At 40.9% G+C, this 22,274-nt stretch overlaps 1 protein-coding gene across 1 annotated transcript; it reads right to left on the reverse strand.

Moving 5' to 3' along the window:
- Positions 1-445: 445 nt before the first annotated feature.
- LOC140522075 (butyrophilin subfamily 1 member A1-like) lies at positions 446-14,551 on the reverse strand. Its single transcript, XM_072637113.1, has 7 exons — positions 14,476-14,551; positions 12,002-12,343; positions 9,984-10,265; positions 9,248-9,364; positions 6,832-6,961; positions 4,576-4,598; positions 446-1,812 (listed from the first exon to the last, which is right to left on the reverse strand). Exons 1-7 carry the CDS (start codon positions 14,549-14,551, stop codon positions 1,223-1,225), a joined length of 1,560 nt encoding a protein of 519 aa, XP_072493214.1. The 3' UTR covers positions 446-1,222.
- Positions 14,552-22,274: the final 7,723 nt, after the last annotated feature.

Raw genomic sequence — 22,274 nt, forward strand, 5'->3', positions numbered from 1 at the left:
CTAAGACCTAGAAAAGTGCAATAAATTGCCTAAAGTCTCCTGCATAGCAAGTGGAAGAGCCAGGTTTTAAACCTGGTTTCTCTAACCTGAGCTCCTTTCCTGAAGGGACAGAGCCATCAAGCCTCAATTTCTGACCTATTCTGAGTTGTGATTAGGGGAAGTAGGAAAGACAGGGTGGGGGGCAATATGGGAAAAGATAACTGCTGGATGATTCTATTGAAAGGGAGGAGAAGGTAGGTTTTGCAAAGATTAGTTAAAAGTCTAACGATCATGACAGAAATAGGAGGGGATGAGGATATGATATACAGATTAATTGAAAGTTCTCACAAGAGATTCAGGAGATAGTTTGATAGAGAGGAAGTTGCCTAACGTAAAGGGCTCAGAACCTTTTGTTGGGATCTGAAAACTTGCTTCCCCCAGTGCTACGAGCTACAAGGAGAATTTTTACTTAATGCTGAGTCGAGGTGGAAATCTAGGTTAGAGTTCAAACTGGAAAGGAGGAAGGAGAGTATGCTCAAGGCCAGTGTGGTATGCCCCCGTGATGTCACCAGTCGAGGGAGGTAAGAGAGGTGTCTGGGCAGAGGATGGACAAAGCTTTTACTTGACAGCTGGTTATTGGAAGGATTTAGCATTTTGACATGTAACCAAGCTCCCGATATTTACATTACCTAGTCTGGATTCTCTCCCTCTTCCACTACAAGAAAAATTGGATTTGTATTCTTGTTTATTTTAGCTTTATTCTTCATTAAAGGCCTAGTGTTAAAGATCACAGCACTGAATCCTACTCATAGAGTTTGATGGCAGCATTACCATGTCCTTCTGACCCGAGGGTTTTCTACCTCTTCATCAGCTCAGAGGTGAATGACTTCTCTAGGTCTCTGACTCAACCCTGGATTCATAAACATCCCTGCAAACCCAAAGTAAGTGCTAAAGCATGTTGCATTTGGGCCCACTCCTAAAACAAAATGGAAGAAGAGATAGCAAGAGAAGTCCCAAGTCTAGAGGAACCCAGACCTATATTACATTCTCTTAGAGTCTAAGCCAGCTGAATCCCTGTCCTACTAAAAGAAAGGAGTCATGACTGGTCCATCTTGTAGGGCATTGCTGAGGATCTCAGGATTCTTATGGGAACAAAGCTAGATTACACTATGAAAGATTTCCTTTCACTCCTCACTAAACTTGTTGACTGATAGATAAGTATAATATTTCTTAAAGAGAGGGATCAGTTAGGAGCTGGGGACAGCTCTCCTGGGACGCACACTGGGTGAAAATCACTTGGCACTTCTGAAAGAGAGATATTCAACTTGGGCAGGATGAGGGGAGCACCAGGAGAGACCCAGAAAAAGGGATAGATAGTCCCAGAGAAAGAGCAATTGGGAAAGGTATAAATATGTGCTCTATCTGTCGCATTGTAAAATGAAACCTCTCTAGCCTCATAGTCCAAGTAAACTCCAACTCGGCTAAAGTGTTTTTTCAGAGAGAGAGGGGTCACAGGGTTGCTCAGAGCCTCATAGCAGTTTTTATAAAACCTCATTGTCCAAAACCCTTCTTCTGGAGATAAGACAATCCATCCCTTCTTGTTCACTGCTTCCCTACAAACACCCAGAGTCCAAGCTGTCCCAGTTCCCACTTCAACCTCCCAGTAACGCCTTCCAGAGGTGAAGCCATTACTGCCCATGACACAGGGCTGAAAGTCAAATCGTTGGCTGGTTTTAGGAACATCCTGTTCAGCATCCCCATAGGTCACCTGGCTCTGGTCCTCAGAGAGCCTCAGGATGGGGTGAGCGGTGGCTGGGTCCAAAGTTACAGGTACTGTAACAGAGATACACTTGGTGAATCACAAGAGTCTGGAAACTACTTCCAGAACTGTACAGTTAATCAGTCCTACAGCCACCCCAAGCCACCCTCACCTCTATACGCTTCCTGACAAACGTAGTTTCTGAGTAGTTCTTCAAGGGCATCAGTTAGGATTCTTTAGACCACTGTGTCATAGCTACTTTGGAAATTAGGGAAAGTAGGCATTGGCTAGGTGTTAAGATTGGCTGCCATGTAGGCTGAGGTTCTGAGGGTTCTTATTAGAATTCTTATTAGAACTATTTTGTAGACATTTCAGCATCATAAATTTCAATTCAGCAAGCAGATAGTAGGCACTCGATATGTGCCAGACACTACGGTAGGCCTTGCAAATATAAAAACAAAACAGCCCCTACCCTCAAGGATCTTATATTCTACTGAGAGAAAACATAATTAAAAATAATTCTGCCCCAGTCTTCACTGAAAAGTCATTTACAAATGAAACTGATTGAATTCAAACTGGCTAAGCTATTTTGAAAATAGCCATGTTTGCTCCATTTGTTTGATTGAAGTGCATTGAATGCTTTCAAAGTTACCTGACAATAGGTCAGGTAAAAGTGACCTGTATATGCAGCCCCAGGTCCAGGGGACACAAATACAGACAAATGGCTCATCTGGCATCATGCAGACCAAAACAATTAGTTGACCAGGTTTCCTTTTAAAATGTGCTATTTTAAAAGCATGGGGTCAGAACCCACAGAAAAAGTCACTACTGTCACCTTGGGTATGTACAACAGAAATATCCTTTCCCTCTCCTGGGTGCCTCACCTGCATGTTTCCAGGCCCTTCTCCACCCTGAAAATAGAAATTGAATTCAGTTTTGTTTTCTGAAGCAAGGGTGACCTGCCACACCATATATCTCATTCCCGGGCTTCCAGTGCCTCCCATGAGCAGGTTTGAAAGGGACAAACACAAACACATACTGGCTAGATCAGGAGCTAAGGTGATAGCAAGAGAAGGAAAATTTGCCTCCACTTTCCACACTTCCCTCTAACAAGAGATTCAGTAAACTGATTATTTCTTTTTCTTCTCCAAAGAGTCTGAGGGCACATTGTTGCACCCTGAAGAACTGGAAAGGAAGAGTATTATTCTGGTACAAAAATGACTGTGAAATTGAACATTGGCTGCCTCTGACTCCAGAGTGATCATATGGTCAATGCAAAGTAGAAAATCCAATGTTCCACTTAAGTCCGTGCTCCATGCGGCTAATATTCATCTTCAATTGAGTTCAAGGAATATTAATTAAGCACCTACTATGGATTCCTTAATCTTAATGCCTGGTCTTTGAGACTACCCTAAATTTATCCTGTGTATAAGTTGTTTGTACGCAGTTTTTGCACGTTATCTCCCTCATTGGATTGAAAAGCTTCTTGAGGACAGGAAGTTTTGTCTTTTTTTAATCTCCAGAGCTTAGCACAGTGCCTGACAGATAGTAGGTGTTTAATGAATGTTAGTTGACTGCCAGACACAGGACCTCCAGGTGATAGAATAGATAGAGTGATGGACTCAGTGTCAGGCAAGCAGGCAATACAGTGGACAAGGTGCTACTATACTTGGAGACGCTAGGATCTGCATTCAAACCAAGGCTCAGATACTTGCTAGCTCTGTGACTCTGGGAAAGTCAAAAAACTTCTCTCAGCCTCAGTTTCCTTCCCAGGGTTATTGTGAAGATCAAATAAGATAACATCTGTAAAGCACTTGGTAAACTTTAAATCACTGTGTAAATGCTACCTATTATTGTTAGGAAAAACTGAATTCAAATCCTGCCTCAGACATTTACTAGCTGTATGGTTGTGGATAAGTCACATAACTTCTCTGTGTCCCTTTTTGTTTCTCTATAAAATGAGGGAGTGAAACTCAGTGACCTGCAAGGTCTCATCCGGATCTAAATCTATGATTTTATGAGCATCTCTTCTACTACAGGAACTTACTTAAACACCAAAGAATAACTCAGAAGACATTAAGTTATAAGAACCTTTAGAAATCATATAAGTCAAATCCTTCCTTTTTCAGAAGAGGCAATTGAAGTCCAGAGATATAGTGATTCATCCAAGATCACAGACAAGTTAATGGCAGAATTGCCAAGGTGTTCAGTGTCCCAGTTAAATGTTACCTCGATTACACTGCCCTGTCTTTTCTCTTGGGCTCTAGTCAAAACTTTGATTTTTGTGAAAAGGGATTTCCTATTTGACTTTTAAGTTTAATCTACTCATAGTGAATTGATCCCTGTGTTTGGGTCTAAAATAGACATTAGGTCCCTTAGTTAGCATTGAACTTTAAAATTTATTGAACATTCTTTTCTAAAAGCACCAAAGTATTTTTATCTCATTCATCCACTCAACATCACTGAGAAATGGGGAGGGGGGCTGGAAACAGTTATTGATTATAAAAATATATATACAAATTGACTAAGTCCCAAAGAAGGCAAGCAATTTGAGAAGGTCACTCAACAGGTAAGACCTAGGGCCAAGATTAGAACTCAGGGCTTTTGAATGATATCTAAAGGTGATAATCTGCCAAATCAAGAAGTTGAAAGTTTGGAGTAGTAGGTAGGGAGCTCTTCAAGGTAGCTGTCAGATCACAGAATCATGCAAAAACTGTTAGATTGGGGAGAGTCCTTTGAGAGCATGGAGTCCACTATTCTCTTATAATAGAGTAAGAAACCAGGATTCAAGGATGGGAAGTGATTTGCCCAAGGTCTCACACACATAACTCACCTACATCTGTAATGACTTTTTTGGAATCTGCAATTAAACAAAAATGGAGATGAGATGCTGATGAAACAATCCCGAAAGAAACAACTTGGCCAATATAGAAAACTTACCACTTTCCTCTTGAAGAGCCACTGAGGGGAAAAAGCAGACAAAAAAATGCAAAAATTTTAGTTGTGCATGGAATTTTAGACACAGGACAGGATCTTTTCTTCTACAGACCTTTGATTCTTCTCAGGAGGCACTTTCCACATCATCACTATTCCCACTGTTAAAATACGGGGCCATTGTGTTTGGTCCTTCCTTTACCAACACTTCGAGGAATTTAAGATACAATGGACAGTAATGCTTTTGGTCCAACCAAAACAAGTGTGCCTATAAGAGGTTCACATTAAGGCTACGTATACATGTAATGTTGGGGAAAGGAAAGAAAGTAGAGATCACCAGTATCAAAATCAGGAGGTCTGACTTTTAACCCAAGCTCTGTTACTAGAAGCTTTACTCCTGGCTCAGCTCACTTTCTTGACTTCTCCACCTTGCCATCATTGCCTTCCCACTTCAGGATGACTCTGCCCTGTCAGTCTGCTCACTGATTGGTGAGTCCCTGCTCAGGGTCATCACTTCTTGTGGAGCCCTTACAATGTTTATCGCTCTTCTCCCAGCTCAAACCATTCTGGATGGTCCTCATTTCCTGTTTTCATTGATCTTACTCCATTAGCATGTAAGTTTCTTGATAACAGGAACCATCTTATTTCCTTGTATTTGTATCCCAAACTCAGTCCAATGTCTGGGGAATAGTAAATGTTGAATAAATTCTTCTCTAAGGAACTCTGCTACTAAGGAACTCTGTGACTTTGAGCAAATCAATTCATATCTTGGATCTCATGTTCCTCATTTACAAAATTAGTGGACCATTCTTTCTGACATTCCTTCTGAATTCAAACTGCTATGATTGTATATAACCTACTGATAAATTAGTTTTACTCACCCACAAAACTTATTAATTTTCACTCTGACACTAACAGTTTTCTAATAAAAAACCCAGTCATGCGACCTCTATAAGTCTCAGTTTTCTTATCTGTGAAATGGGGTGTTGGACAAGATGAGCACTAAGGTTGTGTGTGTGTGTGTGTGTGTGTGTGTTCAGTCATTTTAGTTGGGTCTGACTCTGTGGCCCCATTTGGGTATTTTCTTAACAAACATAATGGAGCAGTTTGCCATTTCCTTCTCCAGCTCATTTTACCAATGAGGAACTGAAATAAAGAGGGGTTAAGTGGCTTGCCCAGGGTTACACAGTTAATAAATGTCTGAGAGTGAATTTGAACTCATGAAAATGAGTCTTCCAGATTCCAAGTCTAGTGTTCTATCCACTAAACCACAGACTTACTATTCTGGAATCTGGAATAAATCATTATTTTTAAAATTTGCCTAATTTTTCACTAAATTCACAATATAGTTACATAGATAGACTCAGTTACTTGTTGTTATTGTTATATAATATTGTCTTAGTGGAAAAAACAAAACTCTACAGTATTGGATAGATTAAACAGTGAGGGGATGGAAAAAATTCCATTCTTCAACTATTTATCACAGATTGTGCATTGAGAGGTATATCAGGAGTGAGCTATATATTACGACATCTTGAAGACACACAGTTATGGTGTTTGTAATTTTCTGATGACAATTTCACAATAAAAGGCGATATTACTCAAGGCAGAGAAAGATAACTTCAGAGATGGGAAGACCTGAGTAGAAGACTTGCCTCTGATACATCCTGCCTGTGTGACCCTGAGCGCATTTATCTTCTATCTGTTTCCATTTCCTCAACTGTAAATAGAGATAAAACTAGCACCTACCTGCCATGGTCATTGTGAGAATCAAATGAGGTAAAGCACATTGTAGGCAGTGAATAATTTTTTTTTTACTTCCAATGAATTCATAAGTCTCATCAAAAGAATTACAGATGCTTTATCTTAAGCATATTCCAAGTGATTAGTCTCATCATTAGCTTTATATATTGAGGAATGTAAAACAAGTGGCTCAGCCTTGTCCTTTAGCCTGAGGAAGAAGTCATGAATGATTTCTTTAAACCGCAACCATTGAGAGTTCTATCATTCAATCCCTGCCTAAACTAGTTAGTTTCACACAGAAAACTACTGAACTTGATGCCCAGACCCTAAGGCTACCTCTGGTCAGATGTCTCACAAATGACATTGATTACAATAGAATAAATTCATGACAGAGTGTGTGGATGGTTCAGCCCCACCCCTCTCCTCTCTTGGAGGAAAAGGGGCAGAGGGAATGTCTCAAAGAATATGGGTTACTAAAGATGCGTCCAAGTTTATCATTAAGGTATGAGATTTTACCTTTCTCTTCTTCATTTTGAGATTGATTTTCTGGAGGAAGAAAAAGAAAGTGTGAAGTTGTATCTTCTTGCATCTAAAAACATTAATCTTTCAATACAGTCCAGGCTCCCCCCCCCCTCCGGGCTATCTTTTCTCTTTCCAATGCCCTTCCTGAAAAGTTGTTTTGTGTATATTTTGTTTCTTTTTTCTATGTTTATACATTCTTTTCCTCCAATAGAATATAAGTTCCTTGAGTGCAGAGGCTGTTTGTTTTTGTCTTTATATCCCTGCACCTAAGTCAGCGTCTGGCCTATGATAGGCCCTCAGGAAATACTTCCTGAAATAATAAAATGAATGAAATACCATTTGTGGAGTCAAAACTCACTTTCAGATATTAGGTTGTCCATTCTGCCTATAAAAATATCTTTCTCTTCATCCATTTTCCTTGTTATTCTCCATTAAGCAAATTCCTTGGAGTAGATGAATTCATTTCTGTGATGCTAGATAAGTGCATCCATTTTCCATTAGTCAAGGGACTGGGATAGAAGAAGAGAATTCCTAGTTTTCTTTGCAGTACAGCTCAAGGGCTACCTTTTGCATGTTTCCCTACCTGATATGCTCCCTAGTCATATATCTTACCCTCCATTACCTCATATTAATTTTGTATATATCTTATATGTTCTTGTTGGTCTCCACCCTACCTAAAGGATTTAAGTTATTCAAGAGCTGTAGTCTCTGGCATATAGGAGGTGCTTAATAAATGCTTGTTCAAGGGCCCTACATGATTCAGTGGATAGAATGACAGTCCTGGAGGCAGGAAAACCTAAGTTCAAATCTGGCCTCAGACACTTACTAACTGTGTGAGTTTAAGCAAATCACTTAACCTGTTTGCCTCAGTTTCCTCATCTGTAAAATGAACTGGAAAAAGAAATAGCAAACTACTCTGGTATCTTAGCCAATAAAATCCCAAATGGGATCATGAAGAGTTGGACACCAAGGAAACTACTGAACAGCAGTGGCAACAAAAAGGGTGTTTATTGATTTGAAGTTGGGTGGAAGGAGCCCCTAGAAGATTAGGGATATTTCATAGGGAAAGACTGAAAGAATTGCAGCTTTTGAACAGAACCCTAAATCCAGACACAGAAGATGTGGGTTCAAAACCTGACTCTCCCCATTATTACCAGTGTTGCATTGGGCAAGTCCCTTCACCTCTATGACACTCAGAGGGTAAAATGAAGTACTTAGACAAGAGTCAGAGGATCAGAGATTTCCAGCTGAAGGAGGCCTTGGAGGTCATTCAGTCCAAACCCCCCACGCTTTGCAGATGAGGAAACTGAGGACCAGAGAGGTTAAATGATTTGCCTGAGATCACATGAGTAGCAAATGTCAGAGGTAAGGGCTAATGGCTTTGGATTGATTCCATCTTTAATGTAAAATCCAGAAGAGAGAGAAAGTGAAAGTGGCACATTTATAGAGGAAGAATTTTAGTGAAAGATATTGAGTAATTGCTGTTCTCTCTCCCCACAGAAAGACAGAGCTGGCATTACAGTAGCTGAAAGGAGTCCCTCAAAGACACAAACTTAAAAGAAAGCAGGAAAGGTTGGGGTTGGACCTCCTGGTCCCCAAAGCAAGAAAACCCTCCCCTCTGTTCACCAAGAAAGTTTACAGCTCTAAAGATCTCCAAGAGCAGAAAAATCACCTACTCTTCTCTGCCTCCATGAAAACAGGGAAATAAACTTTTGATGATCTTTTAAGGTTTCTTCTAGATTTGGGGTTCTAACTTATTAGGAGTGTGTTGTTGTTCAGTTATATCCAATTTTCTATGACTATGGGGTCTTCTTGGCAAAGACATTGGAGTAGTTTGTCATTTCCTTCTCCCATTCATTTTACAGATGAGGAAACTAAGGCAACGGGGATTAAGTGACTTGCTCAGGGTCATATAGCTGATAAGTGTCTGAGGCTGGATTTGAACTCACAAAGAGGAGTCTTCTTGACTTTTTGCCCAACATGCTATCAACTGAGCCACTTAGCTGCCTCCTGAGCTAACCTACCTAGCTAGCCACTCCTAATAAAGGAGTGTAGTTAGGCATAAAATGGAAGTAAACCTTGGCATTTAGTCACAAAGGATTCACCTTTTCCCTCCTAAAATGCCTTAGACACCAGGATCACTAGGCATGTACTAGCTTCTACATTGAGTTAGAATGACCTCAATTCTCTCCTCTGCCTTAAGGTCCTCTTTGCTTCTGAGTGAGAGGATGATCATCTCTGATGGCTTTCTACTCCTCAGATTCAAGACTAACTCAAGTGCTCTCTCTTGTGACCATTTCCCAATCATACCTCTTGCCTTGCATTGCTTCCTGATGAAATAAGTGCTCCCCAAAATGAAGAGTCCCATGATTTGGAGGCCTATTACACATGCAACGATCCAGACACAATACTTTGAGGAAAGAGATGCTGAAACACAAAGTCTCAAAGTCAGCACACTGACTTCAAACTTTATAAGTCCCTGACTCTTAAGATTGATCTAGATACTCTCTGAAGTTCATTCAAACTAATAAAACTAGAGTTATAGGAGAAAAAAAACTTTAGTGATGGATGGCTATTATATTTAGCCCTTGCAATTAGCAAGTCACTGACCTCACTACAATCCTGTGAGATAGGTAGTACAACTGCCCATTATCCTCATTTTACAGATAAGGAGGGGAAATCCTCTTTGTTGTAAAATTTTAGCATAATGAGGTGCTAAGATAATAGTTGGCATGTAGAATGCTAAGTGTTGCAATGTTTCTGGAGTATATTTTCAGGACTTTGCAACACAATGCCATTTTCTCTTTAGATCAGGGTCACAAAAGTAATCAGTGTTTCTGTATATTAAAATCCTGCAGAAGATAGAAAAAAATTCTATACAAAATTACTACAAAACACATACCTACCAACCTACCAACATCCACTCAGGTCTTGTATGACAACTATTCCAAAACACTAAACAGAAGTGGATACCTTAAGTCACTGGATAGAAACTGTAACTCAGATGTTTCATTCCATAATAATAATTTTTAAAAAAGGGACTAACCTCTTGAGGGAAATAACGCTGTCTTCTGCTTCCCAAAGAGAGGGTGCCAAATAGAGCAAAACACATCTTTGGTGGAATTGGTTTGGATTACTAGAGATGTTTCTACTTGGAAGAGGTCTTTTCCATCCTGAGAATGAGACTCTGACAGGGGTGGCAAGGTCTCTCCCTGAAAGTCTTTCCATCCCACTTGGGGCTTTGGGTACCACCCATTTGATCGGCACAGGAGAAGAATTTCTCCATCCTTTAGAGGTTCCACATCAATCTGAGGATCTGATCCCCAAGCTGGGAGAAAAGCAAATAGAAACAAATAATGTTTTAACAATCACTCCAAACTTAAAGCAATAAACAGCTAGGAAGAAAAAACATCACCTTCCCTTAATGACTCCTTCAACCTTCCCCTATTAGTTCATTCAATACTTTGATGCTTCTCCCCTCATTTTTGTTCATTCATTCAATAAATATTGACTACAAAGCTCTATGCTACATATGCTGGGATATAAAGATGAAATGTAGTTATTCTTGCCCTATAGAAATTTGAAATTTGACATGGATATAGGCAGCAGACCTATAATTTCATTGGTACAAAGAATTGAGTGAGAAAATTCCCCCTTTTGATGCAAATAAGCACATTTTCTATAACTTATACTCTTAAAAAATTGCCTGGTGATCTAGAGGTTAAGCGACTTATCGAAGTTCACACAGACAGTACGTATCAGGAGTGGGACTTAGGTCTACCTTACTTTAAGACCAGTGTGTTCATTGTATATGTGGTGAGTATATCCTTAGATCTGTACATGTTGTCTCCATTAGAACACAATCTCTTTGATACAGGGACTGTATCACTTTTGTCTTTGTATGGCTGGCCTTAGCCAAAGATGTGACTTGATTAAAGTTTATCAATTACTTGAATTATTGAATAAGAACTCATATTTCTATGGAGCTTAAAAGTTTATAAAGCCCCTTCCTCACAACTGTGGGAAGGAGGTAGATTGTTATCCCCATTTTATAGATGAGGAAACAGTTTCAGAGAGGTTAAATCATTTATCCAGGGTAGCACACCTAGTCAATATCAGAATGTGAACTCAAAGCAAGTTTTTCAATGTCAAGTCCAAATGTAAATGAGTTACTTTATAGACCTTAAAGAGCTACATAGATATAGCGATGATGAATATAATATTAATTGATGTTTTTTCTTTGTATCCATAACATGTTCTGCATGGACCAATGTGATTCAATAATTGTTAGTTGAGTCATAGCTAGAGAAAAAGAAGGGAAAGTGATTCAGGAAGACGCTCTCTTTCTTATCACTATAAACTCCAGGAGGCATTACCCAGGAAAATGGCTCTCCTGTTTGATCCAAGCAATCTTGTTATCCTGGAAGATCCCTCCACTCTGGCAGCTCCTTTTCTCTGATTTGTCATTTGCTCCTAGGCCTTCTGTTTTAAGAAAGTGCCAAGACGAGGGGTGTTCATCTGGTACTGGTTAGGTACCAGATTCTCTAGACTTCTTTCCCTCTCCATTTTTCAACTTTCTTTCAAATGTTGTCTTCCCAGTTAGACGGTAAGGTCTTTGATGGCACAAACTGTCTTTTTGCTTCTATCTGTATTTGCAGAACTGAACACTGTGCCTGGCAAAGAACAAGTGCTTAATAAATGCTTTCTGACTTGATTGTGGTATCTCTGAGGAAGTGGTTTTGCTTGGGAGGTGAATTTCTCTGTCTCCTACCACAGTACAATCATTTTATAGAGACGGGAGACATACTGGGCAAGAAATCTTTTGAGAGTGAAACTGAAGCTTGCACTACACCAGACACCAGACACAACTTGCCTTCTGAGTCTTGAGGCTTCCAAGAAAGCAAAGGGTGGGGGGACATCAAATGTTGAAGTCAAGGGCTTTAGAGATCATCTAGTTCAAATCCCTCCCCCTCATTATATAGATGAGCAAAAAGAGTTCCACAGAGGGGAAGTGACCTGCCAAAAGTCAAAGGTCAAAGCACAAATCCTTGGCAACATTCTTACCTGCCACCTTCAGCTCCAGAGTGGCTGCCTGCAGGCTGCTGCCATCTTGCAGAACACATTGGTACTCTCCTTCATCAGAGAATATGACTTGGTGAATCTTCAAGGCCATGCTTCCTTTAGTAATATCATCATTCAATAGGTTGATTCTTTCTGTATATTCTATCAACTGCTTTTTAGTGACACTCTCTCTATCATGATGTGTGACATTGGACCGGGCAACTCTGTACCATCTAATTTCCATGTGCTCTGCATTCTTCTCAGGATATAAATCACAAGGTAATGTGATTTCTTCTCCCAGTAAAGCCACTATGGGTGCTCCAGGACCAACCACAGTGGTCCTGGCTGCAAAAGAATCAGAAACAAATGAAATTATTAGTATGGTTTCAAGCAAGGTATGAGGCATTAAATACATGAGCTAATGGTAAAGTTCTCCAGACTCTGCTAGCAGTTCATCGAGATATTTTGGGGCATCATGAATGTAGCCTTGGAATGTTGAGTATCTTGGCCTGTTGTGTTCCTCTTTGGGGATTAAGAGATTGAGAAATGAGTCCTGGTGGTGGAAGGAGGCAGGAGCATCATTCGTGGGTGGGGGCAGATATATGTGCACCTATCACATGTAAGGGGTTGGAAGGAAATTGTGGATGGACAATAGTAACATATTGATATCACATTTTATTTTATTTATTATCTTTATTTAAAAGATTTTTCACACTGACTTCATTTGAATCTCACAAACCTGTAACCTAGGTACAGCCTCATGTATATATACATATGGAAAATGAGGTTCATACTCAAGCCAAGTCACCTAAGTAACTGATCCAAGGCCAGCTAGTAGCAAATAGCAGAACCATTCTAAAAGATTAAGCAAGTATACAGGTGTAAGGTGGCCTGGAAGAGCTTGTCAAGCACTTGGTAAGATTCTGTGGTTTGCCTGGTTTAGGTAGACAGATAGGATGGGAAGGAAGGAAGGAAGGAAAGAAGGAAGGAAGGAAGGAAGGAAGGAAGGAAGGAAGGAAGGAAGGAAGGAAGGAAGGAAGGAAGGAAGGAAGGAAGGAAGGAAGGAAGGAAGGAGAGAAGATAGAGATAGAGGGAGGAAGAAAGAGAGGGAAGGAGGAAGGGAGGGAAGAAGGAAGGAAAGATTTATTCAGTGCCTATCATGTGCCAGGCACTGCCCTGAGTACTTTATAAATTATCTCATCTGATCCTTACAACAATCCTGAGATAGGTGCTATTATTAGCCCCATTTTACTGATCGGGAAACTGAAGCTGACAAGGGTCACAAAATTAGTATCTACAGCAGAATTTGAACTTGTCTTTCTGCACCCTCAGACATACTTCCCTTTCACGAATGTCTGATGCAATAATGCACCTTCTGAAACCTCAGAGTGAAGAAAACCCCCTTATCTGTTGCTTCTGGGAGGAAAAAATAAGCTAAATTTTCCCTTCTCAGTGCATACCTTTGCAGGGCCCAAGTCCATGAGTTTATACCATTTGTGACTTGAACTTGTGGGTTGGAGGATTAGAATCTGCTTGATTCTTATCCAAATGACTTGCAACATTTCCTCTGGGATCACTCACCCTACTCCTACCAGTGGTCTTCCCCTTAGAAGTATAGGGGTAACCCTTAGGGGATGGACTTTCCAGTCTTTTTTCATGTGCACCCACCAGTGTGCTTCTCATTAATTATCAGCCAGAAGACTCAGTTAGCTTTTACCAAAGAATGCTTTTACTAAGGTGGTATAACAGAGACAGTTGACACAAGACATCCCTTCCTCCCAAGTCTAAAGCCTCCTTTCTCATAAATATACCCAGATCCATGAGACTCTAGAGAAAAAAATAAAATTACATCAAACACCATGAAACCTGCCATCATGGAAGGATCCAAAATTAGCTAAAGCTGAATATGAATCAAGGAGAAGCAGCTTGCACAGTGATCTTAGAGTTAAAAAAACATGAATTCAAATCTCACTTCTGACACATACCTGCTATGTGACCCTGGACAAGTCAATTACCCTCTCATTGTCCCCAAGCAATCCTCCAAGACTCTAAGTTGAAGAGAGGTGAATCTTCATTAGTAGAGGGAGTTTTCTCTCTGGGAGTTCCCTATACCAATACAGATCCCTTCAAAAAAATGTTAAGTTGACTTCTACACATACACAACTCCCTTTTAAAATGATTTCAACATCAGAGAACAGGTAGGAAAGTGTTTTGAAAGAAGCAGTATGTCATTCCTAGGACCTACAAAATCATTGTGGTACACTAGCTCTTCCATATACAATGGGAATCTCACCCTTCCGTTGTGAAGGATGAGTAACCTCCCATCCTCCAACCTTCTCCCACAGGTCTTCTGCTGTGATACCTTAGCCCTGGTTCTCCTTGTACCCTCCAGAAGCCTAACTACTGACCACAGGGTTCCACTCTGATCCTATAACCCTCAGAGCCCAAGTTCTAGAGAAAAAAGTCAGAATTCCCACCTGAAATCCATAAAGTTAACTGGAGAAGGAGCCACAGGACACAGCTTGGCATACAGGAGCCTAGGGGTGCTGCCATATCTATCAGGGCTGTAGACACAGAGAGGCCACAAAAGGAGTCAGACAAAAACTGAGAAAGAATTATTGAGGGGAAGAGAAAAAGGAACTGAAAGAATTTCACCTCTCTACCCATTCTCTGCTGCCACAGCTATCTTGGTGATTTGACCCCAACACAGAGTCACCTCCTGCAAATTCTAACTCCATGACATTGAGGAAGAAAGGGGGAGTGGGGAGAGAAAGAGAAATGCTGAGTAAAGAAGGAGAGGGGGTGGTTGTGAGAGGGCAAGACAAAGAACAGTAAAAGAAATGGAAAGGAAAGAGGGAAGGAGGGGAGAAAAGAAGGAAAGAGAAATGCAGAAAGGAAGGTGGTGAAGGGTTAAGAAGATGAGACAGGTATCCAGAGGAGAGGGGAAAGAGGGTGGGGGGGAAGAGGGGGGAGGAACCTTCCTAGGCCTCTTTGGTGACCCACTCCTTAAGAGCCTTTTTCTTTGTTTTCCTGTCTCTCTTTGTTTCTCTGTCTCTTCTCCTCTCTCTGTCTCTCTTTTCTCTCTCTGTCTCTCTCTCTCTTTCTGTCTCTTTGTCTCTCTCTCTCTCTCTCTCTCTCTCCCTCTCTCTCTCTCTCTCTCTCTCTCTCTCTCTCTCTCTCTCTCTCTCTCTCTCTCTCTCTCTCTCTCTTTGTCTCTCTCTCTCTGGCTCTGGCTGCGGCTCTCGCTGTCTCTGTCTCTGTCTCTTTGTCTCTGCCTGTCTGTCTTTGTGTCTCTGTCTCTCTCTGTCTTTGTCTCTCTGTCTTTATCTGTCTGTCTGGATCTTTCTATCACTCCCTCCCTCCCTTTTTAATCTCCATCTTTTCTGCTTTCTTTCTTTCTTTCCTCTTTCCTTTCTCTCCTACCTAGGCCTGAAATGCCAGTGGTGCTCTTGGCAGACTCATTGTTAAGGTACATGAAAGTTATTGACCGATGTGACTCAGAGAGAGGCAATAAATTGAGGAGAAAGAAGCACCCTGACGCAGTGGTGCCAACAACAGCCAAAGATTTCCATCCTACCTCCCCTCCACTCTCCCATCCCCAATATTTGTTCCTATAAACAGGGCTTTACCATTTTAAAAACACTTCATTATTACTAGCTATGCTAGATGTTCATGAAACAGTTTTCACTCAGATTAAAATGTCCTTGGGAAGAGAAGGTTGGAGAGAGGAGTACACCTTGTGTGATCCAAAGGAAGTCCAGTCCTCCTGTACCCCCCTGTGAGCAACCCTGCTCAGTCTCATGGTGAGATCTGAAAATTGGCACACAATGGGCCAGGGTGCCAGCATAGCCATCAGGCAGGACATGAATAAGGCTTCCCCCACCCACCTTTCAATCCTGGAAGAGTATGAGAGGAGGAAGGAGCTCTGAGATGCTCAGTCTGTGCCTCGATTTCTGAAGCTGCAAAGCCCAGAGGCCCCACAACAGTTCAGGTTCTGGTACTTCCTGGATCATTCACCACTTGTGAAAATGAAAGAAGCCCAGGTGGACCTTGACTTTTCCCCAGTCTGCCCAACCCTGTTTAAGAGTTGGCCATAAAATCCTCTTTCTGAGAATGAATCCAAAGCCTCTCTAAACTCACACAGTTAAAAGAGGGAACCACCTACATTTCACTTGGCCATGCTGAGGGCAGCACCCCCAAGACCTAGCCCAGAGTATGGGTATAGAAACAGCTGAGTGGTATGACAGCCACAGAGCTAGACCTGGATTCAAATGTTTTCTCAGATGCTTCCTACTTGTGTGACCCTGTCCAAGTCACTTAACCATGCTTTGCCTAGGTTCCCTCATCTGTAAAAGGGGAACAAAAATGCCACCTGCCTCCTCCTAGGGTGGTTGTGCGGGCCAAATGGGAAAGGAAGAGAAAAGAAATAAGCATTTATATGTCACCTGCTATGTACCAGCAGCCATGCTAAGCACTTTACAAATATCTCATTTGATCCCCACAACAATCCTGTGAGGTGGGTGCTGCTATTACCCCATTTTACAGTTGAGGAAACTGAAGCAAACAGAGGCTAAGTGACTTGCCTAGGGTCACAGAACTAAAAAGTGTCTGAGGTAGGTTTCAAATTCCAGTCTTCCTGACTCCAAATCCAACACTATCCACTACACCACTTAGCTGTCTCTGAAGTGGATGTTATTCCTCCCTGGGGCCCCTGGGTCGAGAAACACTCTCTGTTGTGCCCCCTGGCCTAGCAGCAACTTGGGCCCCTGTCAAAACTGTTCTGTGAGATACGTTTGCTGTTAAAACCGCAAAGCTGTACCGGGAAGTGCCGAAATGCTTAAAAGGCACACATATACCTTAGTTCGGGGCTGCCTCCTCTGGGTTTTTCCATGAGACAGCTGCCGGCCTGGCTAATACAGATGCTCTCAAAATTCCAATTGACTCTTGCCTGTGTTTTTTCCTCCGTCCGTCCATTTCAGTCTCTAAACAGAAGAATATTTTTAAGGAAATTTGCAAGCTTTAAAATATTATATAAGTACTAACTGATGATGGTGATAACAATGGTGGTGGTAGAGGTGATGGTGATGATGATGATGGTGGTGATGATGATGATGACGATGGTAGTGATGATGATGATGGTAGTGATGGTGGTGGTGGTAATGGTGATGGTGGTGATGATAATGACAACTCTGGTGGTGATGTTGATGATGAGGGTGGTGGTGATAATGATAATTATAGTGATGATGATGGTGTTGGTAGTGGTGAGGGTGGTGATGATGGTGGTGGTGATGATGATGGTGACACATGTATGCTAAAAATACCTCCCACCTTAACAAAGAGGTAATGGACCAGAGGAACAGAATAAGACATTCATTCTCAGACATGGCCATTGTATTGATTTGTTTTACTAAATTAAACATTTTTGCCCCAAAGGAGGGCTTCTACTCAGAAAGGGTGGGAGAGAGTTTACTAGGCATTGTTAGGCATGAAAAAAACAAGCATCAATGAAATATACTTTTAATGCACAAAATAAAAAGTAAATATGAAGTAGATAAGAATAGTGAGATTTTGTTTTACTGTTCTTTCTTTTAGGTGTTATGAGGGTCTGACCAATAAGAGCTCAGTCTTTAAAGCATATGTAATATCCTCTGTCCAGTCCCAAGCCTCATACCTTCCAGGCATTCCTTGTGGAGGGATTCCAAGTCAGAGTTTGTACAAATCAAAAAGGAAATAGATGTGGGGGAGAAGGGGAGGTTGAATGGCCTCTAAGTGAGAAGGATCCTACTTCCTGCCTTAGCTCTCAGATATTGAAAGTCCTCTTCCCCTTTAAGGAGCCCCAAAGAGCAAGAAGTTTCCAAGATCCTTTCTTACCACTCCCTGAAAGAGGATGAAATGACTAAGAATTTCAAGAATTGTCTGGTCCGTGATTCAAGCTGATCGTGTCTCTGTTACTGGATAGCCACTCCTCTAGAAAGTGCAAAGGGGGCCTGAGATCACAGCTACAGAAAAGGGGATGGTTTGTGTTTGCCCAATGACTTTGCTAAGGCCTCTAGAACTGAAAGATTGGCAATGACAAAGGTTGGCCTTTATCTGGCAATGGACTTCCTGCCTTTAATTATGGCTCAACTGGGAAAGAAGAATACATAAAGAAATGAGGTTTCACCCCCATTGGGAAAGGGGATGAAGGAAACAATTGAATATCATACAATATGGGAGAAAAAACTGAACCACATGGTCATCGTGATTACTCTACTTGGGCCTGCTGATTTTATGGTGATTTTACTAACTAAACTGCTTGGCTTCCTCTCTGACAAGCAGTTAAAGCAATTTGTTAGTAGCTTAGCAGTTAACAACAGAGAATTTTCAAGAGTTTTGGGTTAAGCCGGTTTAAAAAAAGTAAACTACAAAAATAAGAGTAAAGAGAAGAATTCCACAAATCACAAGGAGGAATGATATAAACATGCACAGAATGTGCCAGATCTTTCACAGAATCTCAGATACACATTTTGTTGTTCAATCCTATCTGACCCCATTTGGGATTTTCTTGGCAAGGATCCTGGAGTGGTTTTCCATTTCCTTCTTCAGCTCGTTTTACAGATGAGGAAACTGAGGCAAACAAAGTTAAGTGACTTGCCCAGGGTCACACAGCTAGAAAGTGCCTGAAGTCCCATTTGAACTCAGGAAGAGGAATCTTTCTGGCTCCATACCTGGCCCTCTATCTCTGGACCATCTGGCTGCCCATTTGGGGCCTAGAGGCCAACGTATCCAGCTCCCACTTGAACAAGAATTCCTTTTTGCAACTTGCATAGCCCTTGTTTGACTTTGAAAATGGAGGTTTAATTTTTCTTTTTCTTTTCCTTTTTACAGGATAAGTACTTAGCACAGTGCCTAACCCAAAGTAGGTGCTTAATAAATACTCCTTCCCTTGTCCTACTTTCCTTTATTCCTTTTTCCTTGGGAAAAGGTCTTCTTTGATAGTGACAAGACAGGTGGTGTCCCTTGAGAATTCTGTAAAATGTCATTGGTTTGCTAGATTTTATCACCATGTCTTTGAATATAGGGATGAATGTGAATTATTACATTTGATCACAAACTATGCCATGTAAACTTTTCCCAAGACTTTTTTACAAGACACTAGAGAAGGCATCCAAACCTTCCCCCAAGTCACTAAAAAACTCTCTAGGATTTGACTTTTGCCAAATGCACTCCGGCAGATTTGCAGAGGAGAGCAAATACCAAAGTTGGGTGAGGGTTTCTTCGATTGGCCTTAGAGTCAGGAAGTTGTTATTGTTAAGTCATTTTTCAGCTGTCTGACTCTGTGAGCTCTTTGGGGTTTCTTTGGCAAAGATACTGGAGACACTGGTTTGCCACTTCTTTCTCTGGTTCATTTTACAGATGAAAAAAACAAAACAAAGTGACTTGCCCAGTGTCACATAGCTAGTAAGTATCTGAGGGCAGATTTGAACTCAGAAAGATAAGTCTTCCTAACTTCAGGCCCTGCACTCTATTCCCTGTGCAGGTCCTTGGTTTTGAAGAGGATCAGTGGCATCACAGGGTGATGTCTTGCTTGAATTTAAGTGAGGCAGAATTGCTCAAAATCATTAACTTGACTCTTTCTTCCAGAGTCAATGACGTCCAGTGGCAAGACTGGCAATGGTCCAGGATGCAGTGGATGACCTTGGTGCCTTCAATATCTAACCAAGGTCTAAGAGTTCCTATTTCAGCCTCCATCATGGCCTTTGGAATAAATTGTTCCCCTGGGGGAAGTCTTCACATGCTGGGGTAGACATCCTTTTGACTCATTGACAGATTTGAGGATAGTAGGTTACCCTCAACCTGATTTATCCCATCTTGGAGCCACAGGTGAGAGTTGCATGACAGGTGGATTCCAAAGGTGGATGAGCAGCCCTGAAAAGTGTTCAGTAAGCCCTCATACCAGAGGCACTTGTCCTCCTGGAACACCCCATACAACCTAGCACCACCTAGCTGCTTTATGAAGATGGTAGCCAGATCCTAAGAGCCATAAAATCTCTGTTGACTTGTTCCACATTATTCAATTATGTCCTCTATGTGCTGAATCAAGTTCTAACTACTGGTTTCTCTGCCAAGGGTCAAATAATTTAGAGAAAGCCAATTATATGGCAAGAATGCAGAAATTAGCACCAGAGGATCTGGGGCTGAATCAAGCTGCACTGCATATCACTTGCCCCTCCCTGGGCTTCAGTTTTCTCATCTATAAAATGAAGAAGGAAAGCTAGATTAGATGACCTGAGATCACTTCCCACTCTAAATCTATGATTTTATGAATTTATCTGACTGTGTGACTATTGTTTGTTACCTTTCAAAACCACAGACTCTGCACTTCTAGCATACGACTCCCACCTACTCACACACACTTTCCCAGCAATCCTCCACTTCTCTCTCCAACACTATCCTCCTGGCTGTTCTGTAAACAAGACTCTCTCTCCTGACTTGGGGCATTTGCAGACTATCCCAGTGACTTGGGATTCTTTCCCTCCTCATTTCTGCCTCCCGGTTTCCTTCAAATGCCAGCTAACATCCCTTAATGTCTTTTTAATGCTGATGCTTTCCCTCTGTTTGTTAGCTTCAATTAGTCTATCTCTAGTTTGTTTTTATGTAGTTGTCTGTATTTTGTTTCCCTCTAGAGAGCAGGGTCAGTGTTATTGATATTGTGGTACATCCAGCTCTTAGCACAGCTCCTGGTACATAGTAGGTGCTTAATAAATGCTTATAGATTTGACCTGAGCTGTAGGGAAAATACAGTTTGAAATAGGGTTAAACTGTAATAGTGTGACTAATTGACTGATTATTTTTCCAACCCCGAAACAAAAAGGAAAAGATTTTCATCATTATGGAAGATCTCTAAACACCCCCAGTTTATTCTTGTGAAATCTTTTTTGTTGCTTTTCAATGATAACCAGACAATTTTTAATACTTAACAAAAGGCTTTTTGATTAAGTTTTCATTCCTTAAATGATATTTTTTCAGTAGAAGTCTCTGCTTATTTAAGCTTTAAGACGAGAAGTTCTTTAAGTAGATGAGAGTATTTCCAAGCAGCCTGTAACTTTGCTTTTCTTTAAGAATGGTTCTCGCTCTCTTTCCTCTCTCTCTCCTCTCTCTCTTCTCTCCTCTCTTTCCCTCCCTCCCTCCTTCTCTCTCTCTCTCTCTCTCTCTCTCTCTCTCTCTCTCTCTCTCTCTCTCTCTTTCTCTCTCTCTCTCTTTCTCTCTCTCTCTCTCTCTCTCTCTCTCTCTCTCTCTCTCTCTCTCTCTCTCTCTCTCTCTCTCTCTCTCTCTTCTCTCTCTCTCTCCCCCACAGATAAAAATCTAGGTGCTACAGAGGATAGAGTAGGCAGCTTGAAATAGTCACTAAAATAGATATTAACTAAATGACAAAAGCAGTAGTAAGTAGCAGAAAGAGACCAGGCCTTGGAGTCAGAGGATCTGAGTGCAAAATCTACCTCTGCTATTTACTGCAATCTGTGTGACTTGGGTCAGGTCACTTAAACTCTCTATGTCTTAGTTTCTTTACTTGTAAAATAAGGAATTTGAACTAATTAATTTATCCATTCCTTTTCATCACCAAATGTGAGCATAAGGCACTTAACCTAACTAATCTGACTCTCACTTCCCTCATCTGATAAATGGGAGTAATAATTTCCACTATTTCACAAAGATATTATAAGGAAGAGGCAAAGTTATACACAAATGAGAATGAATGTCATATGGCATGACAGTGTTCAATCTGGAGTCAAAGGACCTGGAATCATATTTGACTTCTGCCATATGTGACCCGCATGGTTTTGGATGCATCTCCTACTTTCTTTGGTTCTTCATCTCTTTGCATGTAGCATAAGAGGACTGGAGGAAATATGATTCTTTCCAATGCTAAATCAAGAAGCCAATGGATTTGAGTTATTATTATTGCCTTAAAAGTCTTTACATATGAATTGAAGAAAATAATTTAAATCATATTTTATATCAATAAATGCAGAAGTCTATAATACTCTTTTATATTAAAATTTTAAAGCAAAGGGATAGGGGAAATTTTTTAATATGAACAAAATATCTATTCACAAACCATCATTTGTAATGAGGAAAGGATAGAAGAAACTAGCAATCAAGTCAAAGATAAAGCAAAACTGTTAATTATCTTTAATATTATTTTACATACTGATAGACAAGCTAGATATAACAGCAAAAAAAGAGGAAACTGCATTAATAAACTAGAAACAGGCAAATAGAGAATAAATTATGT

Source organism: Notamacropus eugenii, chromosome 2 (genome assembly GCF_028372415.1).
Source record: "Notamacropus eugenii isolate mMacEug1 chromosome 2, mMacEug1.pri_v2, whole genome shotgun sequence".
In the NCBI taxonomy this organism is placed as follows: domain Eukaryota; kingdom Metazoa; phylum Chordata; class Mammalia; order Diprotodontia; family Macropodidae; genus Notamacropus; species Notamacropus eugenii.